This window comes from Giraffa tippelskirchi, chromosome 11 (assembly GCF_054371585.1).
Source record: "Giraffa tippelskirchi isolate mGirTip1 chromosome 11, T2T-mGirTip1v1.2.pri, whole genome shotgun sequence".
Lineage (NCBI taxonomy): Eukaryota > Metazoa > Chordata > Mammalia > Artiodactyla > Giraffidae > Giraffa > Giraffa tippelskirchi.
In genome coordinates, this window is record NC_137285.1 from 60,948,209 (window position 1) to 60,971,496 (window position 23,288).

Consider the following 23,288-nt stretch of genomic DNA (forward strand, 5'->3'; position numbering starts at 1 on the left):
TTCCATTCCATCTTTGACCTGCTACGTCTGGAAATCCTTCCTCACATTGTGCAGAAATCCACTCTCTCGACTTTCCACCCACAGATGTATATTTTACCCCCAGGACAACAAAGAACATACAGACCCGTTCCCTCCACATGTCCGACTCTCTGTGACCCCGTGGACTGCGGCCCGTCAGGCTCCTCTGGCCACGGGGATTCTCCAGGCAAGAACACTGGAGTGGGTTGCCTGCCTTCCTCCAGACTCCCTCCTCTACTCCTTCTTGTTGTGAAAATTTCAAGTCTACAGAAAAGCTAAAGGAATAATACGGTGAACATCCATATATACGTTTCATCTATCCACCAATTATTAATATTTTCCTGTATTTACTGTTATATCTTACTGTTTTTTAATGCTCATGAATTATTTGAGAGTATGCTGCAAACATAACCCTGTGTCGCCTCTAATACGTCTGCTTACATCTCCTAAGAATAAGGACATTCTCCCATATAACAGCGTTCCTATATACACCTAATCAAAGAAATATTAACAAAAAAATCTAAAATAAAGTTCATCTTTAAATTTTCTGAATTAACCCCCAAAGCATTTTTTTTTAAATCTGGATTTTAAAATTCCAGATTAAAAAAAAAAAATAGTCTTTTAAAACCTAAAATATCTTTCTAGCCTTTTTGTATTTTTCATATTACCTTTTTTTGGCCAGGGTTCCTATTACATAAATGATATCTATGTGCACGGCTAAAGCATCAGCTGGAATCACAGCCTGTCAGGTTGTCTCACCTGATAGTGAGACAGATGGTGATAGGTATACAAGTTGACCACTTGATTAAGAATGTGATCACCAGATCTCTTCATTGACAAAGGTACATTTTTCCCTTTATAATTAAAAACTTAAGTATTTCTTCTTCTATATGGATTTTAAAAAATCCAATGTGTTAGAATCTACTGTCATTTAATTGTCCCAGATTTGGCCAATGGGAGCCTCCTGAAGTTGCCTCCTAGGCCTTTTTGACATGACCCCATTGGCTGAACACTTCCTACCTTCCTATCAGTAAGGTCCAGGCTTACCCGGATTTTCCCCTTCCCAGGATCTGGAATTAGCTATTCCTCCGAGGATCCCTGGTTCTTCCTAGCAATTGGGAGCTAATGCTGGGAACAGCAATTATGAGAACAATTTTGCTAGTCTCTTCTACAGACCTTCAGGTGTTTGAATCCAGTTATTTCTGTCTTATACCCCTTCCCAAACTTCCAAACCATGGCTAACTTCTCCCAATTCCTTAAACAAGTCTTCCTATGACTTAGCTTTGACTTCTACCCAGCTGTTCTCTTTCACTTTCCCTCTCCCAACTCAGCTGTGGTCTTCTATCCCAGTGGTTCCCAACCTGGCTCTCCATCAGAATCACCCGTCACTTCTTTAATATACAGATTCCCACGATCTACTCACTCCACACCTACTGAATGAGACTCTCTGGAGTAGATCATAGGATTCTGCTTTTAAGTACCTCAAGTAATATCGACATAGCCAGTCCAACGCACACTTCAATTTCCCCAAGCCTTTTGGGCCCAGAATTAAGTAGCATATCGAAAGTGTGGTCTAGAGCTATCACTTTTCTTATTCTGGACATTATAGGTCTTTCAGCATAATTAAATCAATGCTGACATTTTTGGGGGAGGTGGAGGCAACAACATGAAATTTTTGACTCTTAATGAATGTATTTATTTATTTATTTTGTTGTTGTTGGCTGTGCTGTGGAGCTTGAGGGATTACAGTTCACTGACCAGGGACTAAACCTGGGTTGTGGCAGTGAAAGCCCAGAATCCTAACCCCTAGGCCACCAGGGAACTCCCCTCATGATGAATTTATGAAGAATTAAATCTTCAAGGTTTTTTTCAAAAATATTGTTAAGTCACCTCTCCCCTACTGCTTTATGCTCCATTGATCTTTCAGCCGTAGGGGTAGGGTTTACATTTGTTCCAATTAAAACTCATAATGCTTAATTCAGTCAAACCTTCAGTATGTCAGGGGTCTTATGGATCCTGATTTTATCATCCTAAGTATTTTTTACCCTTTCAACTTTATGTCACTCACAGTCAAGCATGCTGTCAAGTCCTCTTACATTCTTTTCTTCTATTATTTTTTAAGTATTAAAAAAATCAATCTTACATACTTTTCTATGATTATGGCTATCTAACTGTGTTTGTCAAAACTCATAGAATCATACACCAAAAAGAGTGAATTTTAATGTATGTGAATTATACTCCTCCCCCCAAAAACCACCTTACATCCCAAATACTTAGCTGTATTTTCCTCCCAGATTAGATCTCAGTAACTTACTCTGATTGACAATCTCTGCAAAATGTACTGGAGCTTCCCTGGTGCCTCATATGGTAAAGACTCTGCCTGCACTGCAGGAGATCTGGGTTCGACCCCTGGGTTGGGAAGATCCCCTGGAGAAGGAAATGGCAACCCACTCCAGTATTCTTGCCTGGAGAATTCCATGGACAGAGGAGTCTGGTGGGCTACAGTCTAAGGGGTTGCAAAGAGTCAGACACGACTGAGTGACTAATAACACTATCACACTATCACAACATAAAATGCAAAGAAAAAGTGATGAAATGTGGAATAAGTTGAAAATGATATTAAAAAATTACAATCCTTCACAGAACTAGGTTAAAAAATCAAAAAAGATCTGTCATTCTTGTCTAGAGAGTGGAAGTTAGACAATTTTCCACATATAAGTTTGAGAAGTGTTAGTTGCTCAGTCATGTCTAACTCCTTGAGATCCCAGGAACTGTAGCCCCCCAGGCTTCTCTGTCCATGGGATTCTCCAGGCAAGAATACTGGAGTAGGTTGCCATTCCTTCTCCAGGGGATTTTCCCAATCCAGAGATTGAACCCAGGTCTCCCACATTGCAGGCAGATTCTTTATCATCTGAGCTACCTCCATCCCGTAAGTTTGACAAGGATTTCAAAAAACACTCTTCAGTGCTGGTGAAGATCTCATAAGACACACTCCTCAGCATGAATAAGAGGCTGAAGGGATAGAACCTTCCTGGCCATTCAAAACTATCCAGTAAGAACTTAAAGAATTCAACTGGAATATATATATATATATATATATACTGATAAGCTTACATCAGTTTTTTAGCAGTAGCAGCCATTTCCAGTTGATGAAAGACACGCTGTTTTTTTTAAATGATCTCTACTTTAAAAAATAATTTTTAAGTTTCTATAAGCCCATGCTAGCTTTATACATAATTAGAAAAAAAAGCAGTACACATTTATAAAAATACCAATTAAAGAAAGTGGAGGGAAATAAACCACAAAAGAAAAGAAACAGGGATAAAATAATTTTCTGTAAAAATATACCTGTCATTGATACAAATTCTCAAAATAAAAAATGTCTTCCAGGTAGTGAATAATTTTATAAAGAATGTTTGCTCTGAGAATGAACAGTATTTCCCTTGTGAAGCCTGAGGGCCACAGAAGATTCAAATAGACAGTGTTTCAAAAAGGGACACTTGCGCTTCTCCCAAAGAATATTTCCTAAAAGAGAAGCTTTATACAGAGTTATTAAATACTATAACTATAAATTCATACCTTGAAGAACGATGCTCTGGTTTATTTCGTTCGTTTCGATCTGTAAAGAAAGAAGACAGTCACATTTTAAAATGCTCTTTAGAAGCCTTAGAAAAGAAGTTCTTCAATCCCAGCTGCCATACCGTCAGATTTCACAAAGGACTGTTCAAAGGTTGCCGTGTCTTCCCCTACATAAGGCTCTCCTTCAGAGTGGAGAGGATTTGTCTGACAGAGGAGTTATGAAAGATACAAAGGACAGGCATATAAAGTTTTTACAGTTTGTTAAAAATCATCTACTTAGAAAATATATCATTACATGTATTATTTCATTTTCAAAGATCTTTGCTGTTTTAAACACTTTGCTAAAACCAAAACAAGTTTAGCTAAGGAAAGAAAGTAAGGAAACTGAAAAGCCACAAATTACTCAGCTCAAAAAAATCATTCCATGAATCATGGTTGGCAAAAGCTTCTAACAGGATGGGGAGGGGAAAGAAATGAGCAGTCAGCTACATCTGCAAATACACTGAGACCAGTGCAGCCTCCTCCTTAACTCTCTATCACCCAGAACTTTTCAGAAGTTGCATTTCCATGTTTCACAGAAAATTAGGTCTAAAGGGCTACAGGGCAGTGGTTCTCAACCAGGGGCGATTTTGCTCCTCCTCCCCAAGGGGACATCTGGCAATGCCAGGAAATAGTCTGTGGTTGTCACAGCTGAGGAGGAAGGAGCCACTGGCGTCTGGTGGGTAGAGACCAGGGATGCTACTAACCACTACAACAAAGACTAATCTCCTCGAAAATGCCAACGGTGTTAAAATGGAGAAATCCTGCTACAGAATAAGAAACCAGAGCCTAGCTGCTAGACGTGTTTAAAAGTGCCTCTAGGTACTACTCTAAAATGTGCTTCATCAACCTGAAGACTATTATATAAAAGAGAAAGAACCACAAAACCCACAGGCTGTCCTTTGTTTTTTTGACTGAGTAATGATTTTTTCCTTCAGTACATGCTTAAAAATAAATAAATAAATGAAGTAGAAAGATAGCAGTGTTATGAAAAAACTAACAACAGAAAGCAATGGGTAAAAAAAAAAAAAAAAAGAAGCAAGCAAGCAACGGGTAAAGCCACAATAAAATCCTATAGAATGACTTTTAGAAATCCTATGCAAGGTTATCAAAAGGTAGTTTTCTAAACTATCTTCTGAATTAACACTAACATGATACAATTTAATGGCTAAACAAAGATTAGACTGGAATCCTTTCTTCCCCCCTTAATTTTACTGCTGATGCAGCAGCATGAAGATAACGAAAACATTCTCTAAAAGTTCTGAAGAAATTTTATGAAAAAATTATGAAAGAAAATGAACCAGATTTACATAGCTAAATATAAATTCTTTCTGAATGGGTACATAATAAAAAAGAAATGTCTTTCTAAACCAAGGAGTTAGCACACAGGAAGATACTGTTCTCTGAAACACTGACAAGGAGAAAGATCCACAATAAAACGTATTTGTTTAGCTATAATGCTCTCCCAAACACATGAGGTTAATGTGCTTCTGGTTCCAATTTCTCTACACAGTGACTTAGTGTTACTGCCACTTTTAAAACTTTTAATTTAACTTGGTTTACCCCTCCTCTAAATAAAAATCTAGTTTTTCATTTGTTGAGTACTATAAAATTTAAAGTCAGGAATACAGCGCACATTTTAAATCATTTTTTGACTGTTCCTCTTCAGCTTTTAGCCTGTTGGTTTTGCTAACAAAAGTAAAGTATACTGTCTCAAAGTAAAGCCAGAAACTAGATGCAGATCAGCTATCCTCATAACAAAGTAACAACTCTTACCTGTAGCTAAGATGAGCTAAGTCTGCCCGTAATACAATTGCTGTGGCTCATTTAGGCACGTAATAGCGAATTCCCCTACAAATCTTCCTAGTCATACAACACACAGGAGGAGGGGAGAAACAGAGTCACGATGCGTGTAAACAAGACTCGGCCTCCAAGGTTTCCTCCAGGGCCTGTTCTGATTGGCAGATGTGCTGTGATCAGTCTGCACAGCTGGAATGCAGCCATTCAGGAAGCAAATGGCTCATAGTTCTCCTTCATTCTTGGTTAAAACAGGAAATTCTACCAACAGTCTAATACTTTCTGCTCTAAGAAAATACAAATACCTTCCCACTGTACTTCCCTATGGAGAAGTAATTAAAATTGGAGAAAATAACTTGATAATATGTTGGAGGACGTTTTAAACGTTTCCTCCCAAATTCACTCTTAGTGTTACATTTCCACATAAATATGCATACACAGTGCTTATAACATGTTACTCTTAAGACCCATATATTTGTTAATTTGAAGGTAAAGGTAAATTATCCACTACTTACAATATTCCCCATCTTGGCTCTTGGCAATGGAAAACAAATTAAGATTCATGCTCTTGGCTTAATCCTTTTTCTTAAAATACACAAATAACTGGACTTCACATTTTTCCATAAGCCATCTTTTAGCTTGAAAACATATAAATATGTACTGTGTGCTTGTTGTGTGTCTGCATTTTAATATACTTATTTTAAGCAAAGTAATTTTCATAACAGCCGAGACTATTGTGCAATTGTCAAGAAATACATTAGTGTTAATGCTGAATTTCTGGCAAAATAATAAGTGGTTATTTTGATCCAAAAGCTGAGACTGAACAAAACAAAGCACTGAGGGCAGATTCAGAATCTGGATCTTGCCAATGATAATAAAACATTTGGATTAAAATTCCCTTAAGAAAAATGAGAACAGATCTATAGCAAACATGGAAATTTCATCTTGACTATATACAGTGCTTTAAGCGTATGGTTTCTATTTATTTCAAATCAAGTATTTTTTGGCATATTCCCAATTTTTCAGAGTTCTAATTTTTAAATAATTATGAGAGAAAATACTTGCAAAGGCTTCCCAAATCTTTACATACTTAGATAACTTACTAGCCCAAAGCCTTACCATTTCCACAAAGAAAAGTTATTTAAAATAAAAATGGCCTTTTTCAATTATGGTTTTCTCAGGATATATGCCCAGTAGTGGGATTGCTGGGTCATATGGTAGTTTTATTCCTAATTTTTTAAGGAATCTCCATACTGTTGTCCATAGTGGTTGCATCAGTGTACATTTCCATCAACAGTGCAAGAGGGTTCCCTTTTCTCCACACCCTCTCCAGCATTTATTGTTTGCAATTTTTTTTTTTTGAAGACAGCCATTCTGACCAGTGTGAGGTGATACCCCATTGTAGTTTTGATTTTCATTGGCAGAAGCCAACATAATATTACAAAACAACTATCCTCAATTAAAAATAAATTCATAAAAAGAATGGCCTAACTCTAAAATTTAGTGACCCAACATTGCACATTTCCTGTGGACAATGCACTAGTTCCAGGGGCCAAGCAGGTTGGCAGTATACTTTCAAGGGGAAAGTTAGCATGGCTGGATGCTGTGTGAAAGTGTACAGCTTGTAGGTTTAAGTCACTCACACACTCTCTCTCTCTCTCACAAACACACACATACACGCCATGCAAGAGACAGAGAGAGACCTTAGATTTCCTGCTCCCACTCATCCACGTCTCCTGGTTAATAAAGCTAATTGAGGAAATGGAAGAACACCCTGAAAGAACAGCAAAGGCAGAATGCAGGCAGAACTGGTGCAAAGGGTGTTCAAGACTGTGTGTGTGTGGATGTTGTAGGGACAACTGAGGGACAATGGGCACATCAAGAGAGCCAGAATCAGGACAGCGCTGGGAAGCTTCCATGGGTCTGGGAGCTCCAGATGACCCAAATTTTCCTGCCATGACGACTCCTGGTCCTAAGTAACCTGGACATTCAGGATCCCAATGTTTATATATTTAGATGGTATACCACCATTGTAGAAACAGGCCCTTATACTGGCAGGGACAGTTTTTTGGAAACGGAGAGACAGATTCTACTGATGCTAATTATCCAGGGTGATTCTGAATCTAATAATATAACACTTTGAAATGAAGATGACAAAAATGCAGATGTTCTCTTTTGCTTTGATTAAAATGAAGAAGAATGGCCAACTCAGAACTTAGTAGAATCTACTGTAAGAAATGTGGGCTTTGAGGATCTGGCTCTCATCAGTTAACTGGAGAGAAAAATCAAACCCCATCGGGTCAGGACTTACACTACTAACTCAAGTGGGCAACAAAAGGCCCTAAGTCATTCTTTGAAATTAGTGGGAAGACTCAGTCCCCAGGAGTGAAAACACATACACACTCAAAATAGAGCAGGAATCTCTCTTGTATTTCATGTTGGAGTGCTAATATCTCTTTTTGGAATGATTATTATCTGTGAAGGGATTCCGATCAGACTTCCAAGCATTACTTACACATTCCAGCTTTGGGGTAGATATGAATAGTTTATGTTATTTTAAAGAATGATCTATGCCAGTCAGTATTAACTGAAAGATCTACATGTTCTGAAGAATTCTTTGCACCTTATGGCAAATAGAATAAATAAAACAATGAATTCCTCCACAAGAAGAGAGCAGATACTCAGGGTTCACAAATCTTGCTTTAATGACTCTTTAAAAGATGGCAAAACTGGTTCTCCTCAATAGTACATGGATGGAATTTTACACATCTCAGATAAGAGTTTCAGAGGCTTTCCTAAAATCTTTAAATGACATTTCCTGAGAAAATGACAGATATATCTCATGGAAGGAATCCAGGATTCATTCTACAAATAAATGGCACCAGCTAATACCTAGGCACCCCCTTGTTCTAATTACAATTCCCCACCCTTGTTCAGCTGTGTTTCTAGCCACTTCTGAGACTCCCACAGTGACTAATATCAGTTCAGTTCAGTTCAGTTCAGTTGCTCAGTTGTGTCTGACTCCTTGCGATCCCACGGACCGACTGCATGCCAAGCCTCCCTATCCATCGTCAACTCCCAGAGTTTACTCAAACTCATGTCCATTGAGCTGGTGATGCCATCCAATCATCTCATCCTCTGTCGTTCCCTTCTCATCCCGCCTTCAATCTTTCCCAGCATCAGGGTCTTTTCAAATGAGTCAGTTCTTCACATCAGGTGTCCAAAATATTGGAGTTTCAGCTTTAACATCAGTCCTTCCAATGAATATTCAGGGCTGATTTCCTTTAGGATTGACTGGTTGGATCTCCTTGCAGTCCAAGGGACTCTCAAGAGTCTTCTCCAACACCACAGTTCAAAAGCATCAATTCTTCGGTGCTCAGCTTTCTTCACAGTCCAACTCCCACATCCATACATGACTAGTGGAAAAACCATAGCTTTGACTAGATGGACCTTTGTTAGCCAAGTAAGGTCTCTGCTTTTTAATATGCTGTCTAGGTTGGTCATAACTTTTCTTCCAAGGAGCAAGTGTCTTTTAATTTCATGGCTGCAGTCACCATCTGCAGTGATTTTGGAGCCCCCCAAAATAAAGTCTGTCACTGTTTCCACTGTTTCCCAATCTATTTGCCATGAAGTGATGGGACCGGATGCCATGACCTTAGTTATCTGAATGTTGAGCTTTAAGCCAACTTTTTCACTCTCCTCTTTCACTTTCATCAAGAGGCTCTTTAGTTCTTCTTCACTTTCTGCCATAAGGGTGGTGTCATCTGCATATCTGAGGTTATTGATATTTCTTCCAGCAATCTTGATTCCAGCTTGTGCTTCATCCAGTCCAAAATTTCTCATGATGTACTCTGCATATAAGTTAAATAAGCAGGGTGACAGTATACAGCCTTGACGTACTCCTTTTCCTATTTGGAACCAGTCTGTTGTTCCATGTCTGTTTCTACTTGTTGCTTCCTGACCCACATATGGATTTCTCAGGAGGCAAGTAAGGTGGTCTGGTATTCCCATCTCTTTCAGAATTTTCCACAGTTTGTTGTGGTCCACACAGTCAAAGGCTTTGGCATAATCAATAAAGCAGAAATAGATGTTTTTCTGGAACTCTCTTGCTTTTTCGATAATCCAACGGATATTGGCAATTTGATCTCTGGTTCCTCTGTGTTTTCTAAAAACAGCTTGAACATCTGGAAGTTCACAGTTCATGTACTGTTGAAGCCTGGCTTGGAGAATTTTGAGCATTACTTTACTAGTGTGTGAGACGAGTGCAATTGTGTGGTAGTTTGAGCATTCTTTGGCATTGCCTTTCTTTGGGATTGGAAGGAAAACTGACCTTTTCCAGTCCTGTGGCCACTGCTGAGTTTTCCAAATTTGCTGGCATATTGAGTGTAGCAGTTTCACAGCATCATCTTTTAGGATCTGAAATAGCTCAGCTGGAATTCCATCACCTCCACTAGCTTTGTTCGTAGTGATCCTTCCTAAGGCCCACTTGACTTCGCATGCCAGGATGTTTGGCTCTACGTGAGTGATTACACCATTGTGATTATCTGGGTCGTGAAGATCTTTTTTTTTGTATAGTCCTTCTGTGTATTCTTGCTACCTCTTCTTAATATCTTTTACTTCTGTTAGGTCCATACTATTGTGCCCATCTTTGCATGAAATGTTCCCTTGGTATCTCCAATTTTCTTGAAGAGATCTCTAGTCTTTCCCATTCTATTGTTTTCCTCTATTTCTTTGCATTGATTGTTGACAAAGGCTTTCTTATATCTCCTTGCTATTCTTTGGAACTCTGCATTCAAATGAGTATCTATTTCCTTTTCTCCTTTGCCTTTTGCTTCTTTTCTATTCATAACTATTTGTAAGTGACTAGTATATTGTTCTTTTAAATGGTAAACTTTCAATACATATACTGGGTTGGCCAAAAAAGTTGGTTTGTATTTTTCTGTAACAGGTTATGAAAAACCCGAGTAAGTTTTTTGGCCAACCCAACATATCTGTTGTTGTTGAACTTAAGAATGTTACTACTCTCTTGACCCAAAGAATGAAAGACGTCTGTGAGTGACGTTTACACCGCGCTGCCCATGCTTCTGTGGGTAAGCAGAAAAGTCTGGTTGACAGCACGGTCAATACTGATGCCTTTCATTAATTCTAATTTTTAAATGCCTCAACTCATGCAAAGGCAGCACACTAATCACAGGGAGGGGGAAATCAGAGACAGATGGCAAGTTTTTTCAACATATGAGTTAGGTTTCAATAAAGAAGCAGACTGTCTCTGGAATCTGTGTTCTCCTTCACGTGCCCACTGCTTTTGCCTACATTTTAGGTTATGATCAGCACTTGTCTGGATGGTGATGTCTTGACTCAATTTTTGGTTCCTGTCTCATCCTCTCCAATTCAGCTGTATTGCCTAGCCAGATAAATCCATGCCTCAGAAAAATTACAAATCACTACGTGCCCTAGATCCTGAGAGAATTCTATGAGGTAATGACAGATGCATCCTTAGAAGCTTGCCTGTGCATGGTGAGCGCTCAGTAAATGTCAGCTGCCAACTAGGGTTAAAAGACGAGCTATAAACGAGAAGTAGTGACTAGTAAGGAGCAGCGGCTGCACTTTGCTGGAGCAGCCGTGAAGAGATATCCCACATTCAAGGTAAGAGAAACCCCAGTAAGACAGTAGGTGCTGAGAGGGCATCAGAGGGTAGACAGACTGAAACCACAATCACAGAAAACCAACCAATCTAATCACATGGACCACAGCCTTGTCTAACTCAATGAAACTGAGCCATACTGTGTAGGGCCACCCCAAGACGTATGGGTCTTGGTGGAGAGTTCTGACAAAATGTGGTCCACTGGAGAAAGGAATGGCAAACCACTTCAGTATTCTTGCCTTGAGAACCCCATGAACAGTAAGAAAAGGCAAAAAGATAGGACACTGAAAGATGAACTCCCCAGGTCGGTAGGTACCCAATATGCTACTGGAGATCAGTGGAGAAATAACTCCAGAAAGAATGAAGAGACGGAGCCAAAGCAAAAACAACAGCCAGTTGTGGATGTGACTGGTGATGGAAGCAAGCTCCTATGCTGTAAAGAGCAATATTGCATAGGAACCTGGAATGTTAGGTCCATGGATCAAGGCAAATTGGAAGTGGTCAAACAGGAGATGGCAAGAGTGAACATCGACATTTAAGGAATCAGCGAACTAAAATGGACTGGAATGGGTGAATTTAACTCATTATATCTACTATTGTGGGCAAGAATCCCTTAGAAGAAATGGAGTAGCCATCATAGTCAACAAGAGTCTGAAATGCAGTACTTGGATGCAATCTCAAAAATGACAGAATGATTTCTGTTCGTTTCGAAGGCAAACCATTCAATATCACAGTAATCCAAGTCTATGCCCTGACCAGTAATGCTGTAGAAGCTGAAGTTGAAGGGTTCTATGAAGACTTACAAGACCTTCTAGAACTAACACCCCGAAACAATGTCCTTTTCATTATAGGGGACTGGAATGCAAAAGTAGGAAGTCAAGAAACACCTGAAGTAACAGGCAAATTTGGCCGTGGAGTACAGAATGAAGCAGGGCAAAGGCTAATAGACTTCTGCCAAGAGAACACAGTGGTCATAGCAAACACTCTCTTCCAACAACACAAGAGAAGACTCTATACATGGACATCAACCAGATGGTCGACACTAAAATCAGATTGATTATATTCTTTGCAGCCAAAGATGAAGAAGCTCTATATAGTCAGCAAAAACTAGACCGGGAGCTGACTGTGGCTCAGACCATGAACTCCTTATTGCCAAATTCAGACTTAAATTGAAGAAAGTAGGGAAAACCACTGGACCATTCAGGTATGACATAAATCAAACCCTTACGATTATACAGTGGAAGTGACAAACAGATTTAAGGGATTGGATCTGATAGACAGAGTGCCTAATGAACTATGGACAGTGGTTCATGACATTGTACAGGAGACAGGGAGCAAGACCATCCCCAAGAAAAAGAAATGCAAAAAACAAAATGGCCATCTGAGGAGGCCTTACAAATAGCTGTGAAAAGAAGAGAAGCAAAAAGCAAAGGAGAAAAGGAAAGATATACCCATTTGAATGCAGAGTTTCAAAGAATACCAAGGAGAGATAAGAAAGCCTTCCTCAATGATCAGTGCAAAGAAATAGAGGAAAACAATAGAATAGGAAAGATCTCTTCAAGAAAATTAGAGATACCAACGGAACATTTCTTGCAAAGATGGGCTCAATAAAGGACAGAAATGGTATAGACCTAGCAGAAGCAGAAGATATTAGGAAGAAGTGGCAAGAATACATAGAAGAACTATACAAAAAAGATGTTGATGACCCAGATAACCACAATGGTGTGATCACTCATCTGGAGGCAGACATTCTAGAAAGGGAAGTCGAGTGGGCCTTAGGAAGCATCACTATGAATGAAGCTAGTGCAGGTGATAGAATTCCAGTTGAGCTTTTTCAAACCCTAAAAGATGATGCTGTGAAAGTGTTGCACTCTATGCCAGCAAATTTCGAAAACTCAGCACTGGCCACAGGGCTGGAAAAGGATAGTTTTCATTCCAGTCCCAAAGAAAGGCAATGCCAAAGAATGCTCAAACTACTGCACAACTGCACTCATCTCACACGCTAGTAAAGTAATGCTCAAATTTCTCCAAGCCAGGCTTCAGCAATACATGAACCGTGAACTTCCAGATGTTCAAGTTGCTTTTAGAAAAGGCAGAGGAACCAGAGATTAAATTGCCAACATCCACTGGATCATCAAGAAAGCAAGAGATTCTGGAAAAACATCTATTTCTGCTGTATTGACTATGCCAAAGCCTTTGACTGTGTGGATCACAATAAACTGTGGAAAATTCTGAAAGAGATGGGAATGCCAGACCACCTCTCCTGCCTCTTGAGAAATCTGTATGCAGGTCAGGAAGTAACAGTTAGAACTGGACATGGAACAACAGACTGGTTCCGAATCGGGAAAGGAGTACGTCAAGGCTGTATATTGTCACCCTGCTTATGTAACTTATATGCAGAGTACGTCATGAGAAATGCTGGACTAGATGAAGCACAAGCTGGAATCAAGATTGCCGGGAGAAATATCAATAACCTCAGATACGCAGATGACACCACCCTTATGGCCAAAAGTGAAGAAGAACTAAAGAGCCTCTTGATGAAAGTGAAAGAGGAGAGTGAAAAAGTTGGCTTAAAGCTCAACATTCAGAAAATTAAGATCATGGCATCTGACCCCATCACTTCATCACAAATAGATGGGAAAACAGTGGAAACAGTGACAGACTTTATTTTTTGGGCTCCAAATACACTGCAGATGGTGACTGCAGCCATGAAATTAAAAGACACTTGCTCCTAGGAAGGAAAGTTATAACCAACCTAGATAGCATATTAAAAACCAGAGACATTACTTTGCCAACAAAGGTCTGTCTCGTCAAGGCTATAGTTTTTCTAGTAGTTATGTATGGACGTGAGAGTTGGACTATAAAGAAAGCTGAGCACTGAAGAATTGATGCTTTTGAACTGTGGTGTTGGAGAAGACTCTTGAGAGTCCCTTGGACTGCAAGGCGATCCAACCAGTCCATCCTAAAGCAAATCAACCCTGAGTATTCATTGGAAGGACTGATGTTGAAGCTGAAACTCCAATACTTTGGCCACCTCATGTGAAGAACTGACTCATTTGCAAAGACCCTGATACTGGGAAAGACTGAAGGCGGGATGAGAAGGGGACGACAGAGGATGAGATGGTTGGATGGCATCACTGACTCAATGGACATGAGTTTGAGTAAAGTCCAGAGTTTTTGATGGACAGGGAAGCCTGGCGTGCTGTGGTCCATGGGGTCACAAAGAGTCAGAGATGACTGAGCGACTGAACTGAATTGAGTGACTAGTACTGAACATTAGTGAGTACACAAGTTACCTAACCTCTCTAAACCTCAGTTTTCTCATCTACAAAATGGGAAAGAATTGTGCTTTATAGAGTTTTTGTGTGGATAAATGAACTAAAAGGTATAAGGAGGTTAGCTCAGTATCTGGAACACATACTTGATGATTCTAATTCTGTTGACTATTCTTACTGTCTTCCATGCCTGGCTCAAGAACTACCTTCTTGATGAATCCACCCTTGACTCTTCTTTCTCTTCAGCATCCTTGTATTAGTTTCCTATCACTGATGCTGAACCTGAAGCTACAATAGTTTGGCCATCTGATGTGAAAGGTTGACTCATTAGAAAAGACCCTGATGCTGGTAAAGACTGAAGGCAGGAGAAGGGGATGACAGACAACACGATAGTTGGATGTCATCACTCACTCAATGGACATGAGTTTGAGCAAACTCTGCCAGATGGAGAAGGGCAGGGAAGCCAGTCGTGCTGCGGTTCATGGGGCCACAAAGATCTGGACATGACTGAGCGCCTGAGCAACAATCACAATCACTGCTGTAAGAAATTAACTTAAAACTTGGTGGCTTAAAACAACAAAGATGTATTTATTATCTTACAGAAAGTTATAATAGGTTTTACTAGGCTAAAATCGAGGTGTGTGCATGGCTATATTTCTCTGGAGTTTCTAGAGGAGTGTCAGTTTCCCTGCTCTTTTCAACTTCTTGAGGTCACCTGCATTTCCTGGGCTTGTGGTTCCTTCCTCCAACAATGTAGCATCTTTGAATCTCTGACTTCTTCTGTCTCCCTTTTCCAATGTATAGATGCCTTATTATTGATTACATTGGGCCCGCTGGGATAATCCAAAATAACATTACATCAAGATCAATGGATAAGGAACCTTGTTCTTCTTTGCCATGCGATATAACACAGTCACAGGTTCTGGGGATTAGACCATGACATCTTCAAGGAGGGAGCATCATTCTGCCTAACACATCCTATCAGAACTCTTATACAAGCTCTACCATTCACTTGACATTCAGCAATACTAAATAATGCTGTATTGTTATTTAGTATCAGGCTTGTGTCTACCACCTTTCAGTGTGGGTGATGAAAGTAGGACTCAGACTCTGCTTCACAGTCACCCTCTGCAAATGCCTGTTGATAATGGTAACATCCAAAGCCCTCTCAATTCCTTCCACCTGCATCCTTCAGACTAGAGTTGGCTCCTTGATATATCTGACATTGCTAAAAAAAAAAAAAAAAAAATGCGTCTCTTTAAAATTCCCATTTTAAATTCCCAGCTAGTGGTAAAGACTCTGCCTGCCAATGCAGGAGATGTAAGAGAAGTGGGTTAGATCCCTGGGTTGGGAAGATGCCCTGGAGAAGGAATTGGCAACCCACTCCACTATTCTTGCCGGGAAACGTCCATGGGCAGAGGAACCTGGTGGCTATAGTCCGTGGGGTCACAAAGAGTCAGACACGACTGAGCACACACACACACACAGAAGTCCTGTAATTTTTACACCCTAGTGATTTGAGTCATCTCTGCCCTAAAATGACCCACATTTGGTCTATTCTTCTGTCTCAAAATAGCTCTCACCAAACCAAACTCTACACATAAGATAAAAACCTACACAGCACATTTGAACTGGAAGAAGAATCAGCTATTTGATAACAGGCTGCTACTTCTTTTTAATAATTCTTCCTTCAAATAGTTCAACTGAATCATTTTGATTGTTGAGTGCACCTCACTACTTTTTCTGATTTTTATGTTAGTTTCAGAGGTGAAAATTGGAGCCACCACCCACACTGCCCCTTTGCAACCCAAAGTGAATTCGGCAGAAACATTAGGTAGACGGGCATTTCATCAGTGCCACTAAGGGTCTGGGAGGCAAGGCGATGAGGGGAGCAGATGGAAGCAGGCTTTGCAGCAAGGTGTCCTCAACCCTGACTGCTGCTCCCACCTCAACTCCCTACTGAGTCTCTTAATTACCTTCATAACTCAGTCTAATTACTTTCATAACTCTTCTTGTTACAGAATCTCACATTTTTCAGCAAGTAAAACTTGCGATTTAAGAAGGGATAAAGAGACCTTTTAGTTAAGTATAAATCTCTATTTCCCCTACTGCCAAATTAAAAATATCAGACCCATATTTAAAATATTAGGCCACTCCTATGGGCTTTTCTAAAGGAGGTGTCAATTTTACCTGGAATAAGATATGCTTCAAGAAAGGTAACCTGTTGAAGTGACCCAATAACAGGGATTGCTTTCAGTATTTCCCAATTTGTTAATATAAAAACCTCTAGGGTAGTTATAAAGCATATTAGTACCTCAAAGGCTCTAAAAAATCTTGCAATTAAAATTTTTGTTTACCTTTGTTTAACTAGCATTTCCCAAACTAATTTTAGGGTGAAACGTCTCTTACAAAATCAGACTTGATAGCTGGTGCCTTAGTATGACCAGTATCTCCTTATTGCCATGCCCTCCCCTGGGAACTCAAGGTTCCTTTACAAAGCTAGTATTTGCAGCTCAGTGTCCAGCACCACATCTGACATGTGGGTGGCACTTCTCTAATGAACTGAACTCCAGCTGTTACAGGGCCAGGCATGGTACCCAAACAGGTCAAACCCTGATCTTTGAAGATTGTATTAAATGTGTCCTTTCTTTAACCCCATCACTTACTCATCTTTGATTTTGCATTGTTTGGGTTAATTTGTGCATTTTAGAATTAAAGGTTCCACAAAAAAAAGGTGAGTGCATGTAGTGCCTCTGGGTCTCTACCAATGGGTCACAACCATGATGGGAAATCAGCTGCTATTTCATGATGACCACCTAGAAAGAGGTTAAGAGCAGAAACTCTAGATCAGACAGGCCTTGTTTTGAGTTCTCGCTTCACTGTTTATTACCTGAATGACCTTAGGAAGGTAGTAGCCTTTGTAAGCCTCAGCATCCACGTCTGTAAAAGGTGGGAAAATCACCATAGTAGGACCCATCTCATCATGCTGAATGAGGATTAAATCAAGGGATACATATAAAGGATAGTGTGGTGGCTGACCATGATAAATGCTCAATAAATGTTCACTACTATGATGATAATATGAGGGACACACAATATTCACAGAGTTCATAATACTGTGGGGAGAATTATCCAAAAGGTAATCATCCTTTGTCCAATATGGGTTATTTTAATTCTGTAGGATTTTTTGCTGGCCTATTATTGGTCAAGAGGGCAGGAATGTACTAATAAATAATTTCCAAGTCTTCCCTCATCCAGCAGTTCCAGTCTCTTTCTCTTCCCCTTTCTTTTTGAACCAAGGGCTACTATGAAAAATTAATAAATATGATTTTCACTTTTTTTCATTTTCCCATTGCAGCCTCTGACAGAAGTGATAAATAAGCCCTAAAAGTAAGCAGCAGAAGGGAGAGAAAGAACTAAGAGGCAGACAGAGGTAGTTCCTTCAGGATGAAAACCTGTGCCAGCCAAGGGTCACCACCCGTCCCATCCTTCCAAGTCTTTTCCGGTTAAAGTTCATCTTGAGGGTGTTAAGCCCTCGAAGTCATTTTCTGAGACTCGAGAATTCTAACATGAATTTCCTGAGGAGCATGAATGAGTGATGTAAAGAAAGAAACTAAATAGATTAAATACAGATACTGTATCTGTTTCTGAAATTATTGAAATCTGCTTCCATATTTTAGGATGGTATGGGTTTTTTCACAAGCATCCAGAAAACAAAGATTAAATGTGTTATTTCAAGTTATCAAAGGATAGGTAACATCTCTAACCACAGGCTGCCTTTTCATCTATTAGGGTAAAAATAAAGATGGTTCCGCCCCACCACCCCCTCCTTTAAGGGCAAAAGGTCCATTCTCACTGCTCCCCTTCCTTTAGTTCAGGATGATTTTGCAGATGTCGCAACAAGGTTTTATTTTCTAGAACTGACTCTGCAAAGTAAGCAAATTACAGAAACCACTGTAACCAAGAGACTCCATTACCTGGGGAAGCAGGAAACAAAGGGAAGATCACACTATCCAAATACCAGGAACATCACTCTGGTGGGCGAACCTCCTACATAGTCGAGGAGTTTTTGATCTGAATCTTCAAACAGATTTTTATCTATAGTGGGGGAGTCTTGGCCTCTAATCTGAAATGATGAAAAAGTTTTTTTTTTCTTTTAATATAGAAAAGGTCAGGCCACATCCAAGCCTTGCAACATCACATTACGGAAGGGTAGAGAACGTATTCTCTGCACAACAGCACATGGTTTCCTGCAAGTTCCAGCCTACCTGGCTCCTTCCTCTCCATTCCATTAACAAGTTGCCACCCACACCAGCACCTCCAAAGTGCTGCTAGAACACAAACAAGGAGCATGCCCAGGAGCCTTCTCTGCTCTTCAGCTGTGTGAATCAGTTCTTACTATTCACAGTTCTCAACACACATGACCTCTGGGTGAGAGGAAGCCCCAGAGGCACCTGCCATCTCTGCTTTGAAGCCTTATGTTTCCCACAGGCAGAAATAATGCTCCCCCTCCACTCCCACCAACACACATAGTACCCTGGACCTGTTGGCACTTAGAACATTTTGACTCACGTTATAATTCTAATCAGAAGATAGGGTACATACATACAAGGGAACATTACTCAGCCATAAAAAGGAACAAAATTGGGTCATTTGTAGAGATGTGGATGGACATACAGAGTGAAGCAGTCAGAAAAATAAATACCATATATTAAGGCATATATGTGGAATCTAGAAAATGGTACAGATGAACCTATTTGCGGAGCAGGAATAGACATGCAGATGTAGAGAATGGACATGTGGACACAGCGGTGGAAAGAGAGGGAGGCATGAATTGAGAGAGTAGCATGGACATATACACACTACCATGCGTGAAACAAACAGTGAGAAACTGCTATATGACACAGGGAGCTCAGGGCTTCTGGGGCGGCTCAGAGATCCCCCCCCCAAAAAAAAATACACCAGCAATGCAGGAGATGCGGGTTCAATCCCTGGGTCAGGAAGATTCCCTGGAGAATTCCCTACGCACACCGGTATTCTTGCCTGGGAAATCCCCTGGCAGGCTACAGTCCATGGACTTGCAAGAGTCAGACTTAGCGACTCAGTCCAACGACTCAGCGACTAAACAGCAACAATAGGGAGCTCAGCTCGGTGCTCTGTGATGACCTAGAGGGATGAGATGGGGATGGGATGGGAGGAAGGTGGTACTTGTGTACATAAAACTGATTGATGTTCTTGTACAGCAGAAACTAACACAACATTGCAAAGCAATTACACTCCAATTTAAAAAAAATAAAGTCAATAAAAAAATGCCCCTTATCTATGTCTTCATGCTCTACATTCCTCCAAGACAAGGCCTTGTATACCCTGTAACGCCTAGCAGAGCCACTCACACACGGTAGGGAAACGTAAGTATCTGTCTTTGAATACACTGGTATGAAACCTCCCCAACACCTCTGCAAACTGGACAGGCTTTGTGTTGTTTTATGATCTTTTTAGAGGGGGCAGCAGGCGACAGCTGTTATTAATTCATAGAGAAGAGACTGTTACCATGGGAAGGCTTCAAATAATTTTGATTTGGAATGAAAGCATTTTGAAGTGCTACTTTAGAACTGCAGAATTAGTAAAAGCATATTCATATGATTAAAAATGCACTGTTTAAGTTGGGATGGGGAGGCAATGCAATTATCACAAAAAAGCACAGGAAGCTGCACAAAGGGTTCATTTCTGTCGGTCCCAGGTCACAAAAACAACTGAGATCCATTGGAGAACTGGCTATTAGTATGCCAACACCACCACCAATGACAGCTGTTATTCATCTCAGTTCAGTTCAGTTACTCAGTCGTGTCTGACTCTTCATGACCCCATGGACTGCAGCATGCCAGGCCTCTCTGTCCATCACCAGCTTCCGGAATTTACTCAAACTCACGTCCATCAAGTCGGTGAGGCCATCCAATCATCTCATTCTGTGTCATACCCTTCTTCTCCCGCCTTCAATCTTTCCCAGCACCAGGGTCTTTTCAAATGAGTCAGTTCTTCGTATCAGGTGACCAAAGTATTGGAGTTTCAGCTTTAGCATCAGTCCTTCCAATGAATATTCAGGGTTGACTTCCTTTAGGATTGACTGGTTGGATCTCCTTGCAGTCCAAGGGACTCTCCAAGAGTCTTCTCCAACACCACAGTTCAAAAGCATCAGTTCTTCGGCACTCAGCTTTCTTCATAGTCCAACTCTCACATTCATACATGACTACTGGAAAAACCATAGCTTTGTCTAGACGGACCTTTGTTAGCAAAGTAATGTCTCTGCTTTTTAATATGCTGTCTGGGTTGGTCATAGCTTTTCTTCCAAGGAGCAAGCGTCTTTTAATTTCATGGCTGCAGTCACCATCTGCAGTGTATTTGGAGCCGAAAAAATAAGTCTCTCACTGTTTCCATTATTTCCCCATCTATTTGCCGTGAAGTGATGGGACCAGATGCCATGATCTTAGTTTTCTGAATGTTGAGCTTTAAGCCAACTTTTTCACTCTCCTCTTTCACCTTCATCAAGAGGCTCTTTAGTTCTTCTTCACTTTCTGCCATAAGAGTGGTGTCATCTGCATATCCGAGGTTATTGATATTTTTCCCAGCAATCTTGATTCCAGCTTGTGCTTCACCCAGTCCAGCATTTCTCATGATGTATTCTGCATAGATAAGCAGGGTGACAATATACAGCCCTGACGTACTCCTTTCCCAATTTGGAACCAGTCTGTTGTTCCATGTCCAGTTCTAACTGTTGCTTCCTGACCTGCATAAAGATTTCTCAAGAGGCAGGTCAGGTGGTCTGGTATTCCCATCTCTTTCAGAGTTTTCCACAGTTTATTGTGATCCACACAGTCAAAGGCTTTGGCATAGTCAATAAAGCAGAAGTAGATATTTTTCTGGAACTCTCTCACTTTTTCAATGATCCAGTGGATGTTGGCAGTTTGATCTCTGGTTCCTCTGCCTTTTCTAAATCCAGCTTGAACATCTGGAAGTTCATGGTTCCAGATGCTGAATGCGAACGTATTCAGCTGAAGCCTGGCTTGGAGAATTTTGAGCATTACTTTGCTAGCGTGTGAGATGAGTGTAATTGTGTGGTAGTTTGAGCATTCTTTGGCATTGCCTTTCTTTGGGATTGGAATGAAAACTGACCTTTGCCAGTCCTGCGGCCACTGCTGAGTTTTCCAAATTTGCTGGCATATTGAGTGCAGCACTTTCACAGCATCACCTTTTAGGATTTGCAATAGCTCAACTGGAATTCCATCACCTCCACTAGCTTTGTTCGTAGTGATGCTTCCTAAGGCCCACTTGACTTCGCATTCCTGGATATCTGGTTCTAGGTGAGTGATCACACCATCGTGCTTATCTGTGTTTACTATGTTAGAGGCATTCTTAATACATTCTTGCTTAATATTCACAGAACTCCCATCATGCAAGTCTTTCCCACACTACTAATGAGAAAACAGTCTCAGAGAAGCTAGTTAAACAAAAAAGGAGTATGAGTTTCCAACCTGGATTTGAAGAACCCCAAAGCCCGTGCTCTTCCCACTACATCAGAAGGCTGGCAGTCCCACTTGTTTGATGAACTACAGAGTAAATGTACAGAAATACTGTTGACCACAAGCCACGCTTATATTTCAGCATCAGACAGTGTATTGTTCAGAGACTGAATCCAGGGCCTCAAATTACTTCCAACTGTTTCCGAGGAGTTTTCTTCAGCTCTGTAAAACATACAAACACCCTCTAATAAATTGCTAAGAATACAGAAGATTTTGACTTGGGTGTCTTATAACAAGATGTCTGAGCTGGGCAAATAATTTCTATTCACTACCTAGTGCTCTCAATAATCTTATGCTAGTAACATTAAATTTATAGGCTCAACGGAGTATGGACATAATGGTAGGGACAATTCATTTTAAAATGAACAGACTGTGAGACAAGTGTGAATTCTGTTGGAACACTGTCTGTCGTTAATACATTTGTTGTTAATTCCTGTACCCTCAGAGTGAAAGTTTTAAAAAAAGAATAAAGTCACTGCAGAGAATTATAGTAAGTCCCCTACATATGAACCTTCAAGCTGTGAACTTTCAAGTGTGAATGTGTGCTTGCATGTGCAATCGTGAAAGTTCGTTCACGTGTCTGGTGTACACTGTCATATATGCGCATCCTCTACAGGTGGCTGTGCTTCTGGGTACTTTACTGTACAGTCCTGGATAGAGTACAGCAGCACACGGCCTTTATTTCAAGCCCAGGATGTCTGGAAGCAAGCGTAAAAGCAGCTGTGATGTACCAGGTACCACTGTACTTTTCAAGTTACTATACTATAAGATAATGTATACCTTAAAGATGTTTTAGGGATTCCCCTGATGGTACAGTGAATAAGAATCTGCCTGCCAATGCAGAGGACCTGGGTTCAATCCCTGGTGTGGGAAGAGTCCACAGGCCATGGAGCAACTAAAGCCTGAGTGCTACAGCTACTGAGTCCATGTGCCTGGAGCCTGTGCTCCGCAACAGGAGAAGCCACCCCAGTGAGAAGCCCGAGCATCAGGTGGGAGAGCATCCTCGCCCACCGCCACAGGAGAAAGCCTGGGTGCAGCCACGGAGACCTAGCGCAACCAAAAGCAAACAAATATTTTTTAAAGGTTTTTATATTTTGTGTTTGTTTTTAATGTATTATTTGTGTGAAAAGTATTATAAACCTATTACAGTACAGTACGATATAGCCCATTATGTTAGGTGGGTACCTAGGCTAATTTTGTCGGATACTTACAAACAAACAGGACTAATGAACACACTCTCAGAATGGAACGCGTCTGTATGCAGGAGACTTACTGTGTTATACTTTTATAGGATACCAATCTGGATTGTGGCTGATTTTCTTTTCAAATACAATTATCCACCTTTTTACTGCAATGCAA

The 23,288-nt window shown here is 40.5% G+C and overlaps 1 protein-coding gene across 50 annotated transcripts in view; it reads right to left on the minus strand.

The window, feature by feature from the left end:
- The window catches only part of SH3D19 (SH3 domain containing 19), a 196,931-nt gene that overhangs the window by 97,755 nt on the left and 75,888 nt on the right, over positions 1–23,288 (minus strand). For 36 of the 50 annotated variants that reach the window (XR_014069341.1, XR_014069340.1, XR_014069342.1 and 33 more), the window contains one exon: positions 3,598–3,637. Coding sequence is in view for 21 of the 50 variants with exons in the window: in XM_081543972.1 (XP_081400098.1) it covers positions 3,598–3,637 (40 nt within the window). In the remaining 29 variants the exon portion in view is untranslated. Of the gene's footprint in view, positions 1–3,597; positions 3,638–3,719; positions 4,003–5,412; positions 5,594–18,329; positions 18,479–21,881; positions 22,092–23,288 lie in introns of those variants that run through there. The other 14 variants (XM_081543976.1, XM_081543979.1, XM_081543973.1 and 11 more) reach the window with 4 other exon arrangements.